At 44.9% G+C, this 1693-nt stretch overlaps 1 protein-coding gene across 1 annotated transcript; it reads left to right on the top strand.

Moving 5' to 3' along the window:
• Nucleotides 1-275: 275 nt before the first annotated feature.
• On the top strand, nucleotides 276-1254 carry LOC119313087. Its single transcript, XM_037588904.1, has 3 exons — nucleotides 276-579; nucleotides 645-856; nucleotides 1049-1254. Exons 1-3 carry the CDS (start codon nucleotides 331-333, stop codon nucleotides 1182-1184), a joined length of 597 nt encoding a protein of 198 aa, XP_037444801.1. The 5' UTR covers nucleotides 276-330; the 3' UTR covers nucleotides 1185-1254.
• The last annotated feature ends 439 nt before the right edge of the window (nucleotides 1255-1693 follow it).

Genomic DNA, 1693 nt, shown 5'->3' with positions numbered 1-1693 from the left:
TCTAAATTCGATATCATTAATTTTATGTCAAGATTCGTGTGGTTAATATTTTTTCTCTTTTCCCCCTCTTTATGTTTGATTCACTTTTTTAGATCTGCAATAAGTAAAGCATATCTAAATGTGCCCTGGACACACCCAAGATAATCAGCCTATTACATATCCTACTCTGTTACTAGTTAGAGTACTAGTCGGACATACACCTCCGTTTTTAGCTCTGAGGTGTCGGAGACGGAAGCCGAGCACCCCAGCCGTGATAAGAGGGATCGACCCCGACTGGCAAGAGAAGCGAAGCAGAAACAATACATAAATCGATTCGCCTTTTGATTCAAGATGATGGCGGCGGCGATGCGATGCGCGGTGAGGAGGCTCCTCGGCGGCCAGCGACCCCAGGCAGTTTACAAAGCCGTCGTCTCGCCGCTGGTCAAGCAGGAGCATGGCCGGCTGATGCCAAGGCTTATCAACGGCGGCCGACCTGCCTGTTTTCCTCTCAGATCCATGTCCTCCGGCGGCGCAGGCTGCAAAGACTTTTCCGGCGCCGCCACCGCTGCCCACCCAGCAAACGGCAACGCCGCCCTGATGGTATAAGATCTGCAACTTTTTTTTTCCACCGGTTAATTAGAACTCATCTCCGATCTGTCCGCCAGCAACCCTGTGAAGAACCTGCGCCAGAGCTCGACCCAGAGAGAGCATGGGCGTATCGGCAGTACTGCGAGATCGAGACCAAGAAGCAGGACCTCTTCTACCTGATCGCTGAGTTGGAGAAGAGGCACCCATATCGTAGGTACACGGGAAAAAACATGGAGCTCCTCTTCCATCTCTTCGGACACGTTGATCCTAATCCCAGCGATCCCCTCTGGTATGATCATAATCCGAAAGAATTTTAGTGCACAAAGAGTAATGATTTGCTCTCTTAGTTGGCATCTACACTGATATCTAATTTTCTATTTTTTGATAAAGGGCGACTTTATTATCTCAGAATTGATATCTAATTTTCTATAATCTCCCCTAAAAAAAATATATAATTTCTACAATCTCTGGGTCCTTGTAGGTGCCGCGCTCGTTCAAGAGAAAGACTCAACAATTGTCTGCTATATGGAATGCCTACAGCGATGGCCACTTGGATGTACATGGATTGGGAGAGTTGGAGAAGTATGTTTGCCTTTGCACTTGGAATTGGTCACTAGACTAGATTTCACTATGTCATGAGTCCGGATATTGTAACTCGAGTAAATTTTGTTAAAGTACACTTTTTGTTGGCGAAATGTCAAGGAATTGCACTTCTATTTTTTTGGTATCTTATTTCAGGAGGCTGCACTTCCTAAACTGCAGTTCATTTAGCAACTTAAAAAATAAACCGCCCCCTTTACAACTTCTCTATAAGCTGCCTCCTCTATTCGTTGGGGGCTTATAGGCTAGTTATGCGATAATTAGTCCATACCGCCAATTAGGGCTGCAAGAAAAGCTCGAGGCTCGTGAGCTGCTCGAGACCGATTCGTATTTTAGCTTGACTCGAGATCGACTCGAAAAGAAATGAGCTGAGTACAAGCACTTTATGTAGCTTGATGGACAAACGAGCTGATCTTGAACCAGTATTGGCTCGCTCGATTTTAGCTCGATAACTCGATGTCATATAAGTATATTATAAATAATCTTCATGTCTATTACGAAGAATTAGGATCATTCATTGACATAT

Source organism: Triticum dicoccoides, chromosome 1B, assembly GCF_002162155.2.
Source record: "Triticum dicoccoides isolate Atlit2015 ecotype Zavitan chromosome 1B, WEW_v2.0, whole genome shotgun sequence".
In the NCBI taxonomy this organism is placed as follows: Eukaryota; Viridiplantae; Streptophyta; class Magnoliopsida; order Poales; family Poaceae; genus Triticum; species Triticum dicoccoides.
The sequence above is the reverse complement of the archived record's forward strand: the minus strand, read 5'-3'. Positions and strand labels throughout refer to the sequence as shown.

What these genes read in the sequence shown, in the direction of transcription:
- LOC119313087 (XM_037588904.1), top strand. Translation starts at nt 331, where the DNA reads ATGATGGCGGCGGCGATGCGATGCGCGGTGAGGAGGCTCCTCGGCGGC. An exon ending in ACGGCAACGCCGCCCTGATG is followed by an intron (nt 580 to 644) that starts GTATAAGATCTG and finishes TCTGTCCGCCAG; the next exon opens with CAACCCTGTGAAGAACCTGC. An exon ending in AATCCCAGCGATCCCCTCTG is followed by an intron (nt 857 to 1,048) that starts GTATGATCATAA and finishes GGGTCCTTGTAG; the next exon opens with GTGCCGCGCTCGTTCAAGAG.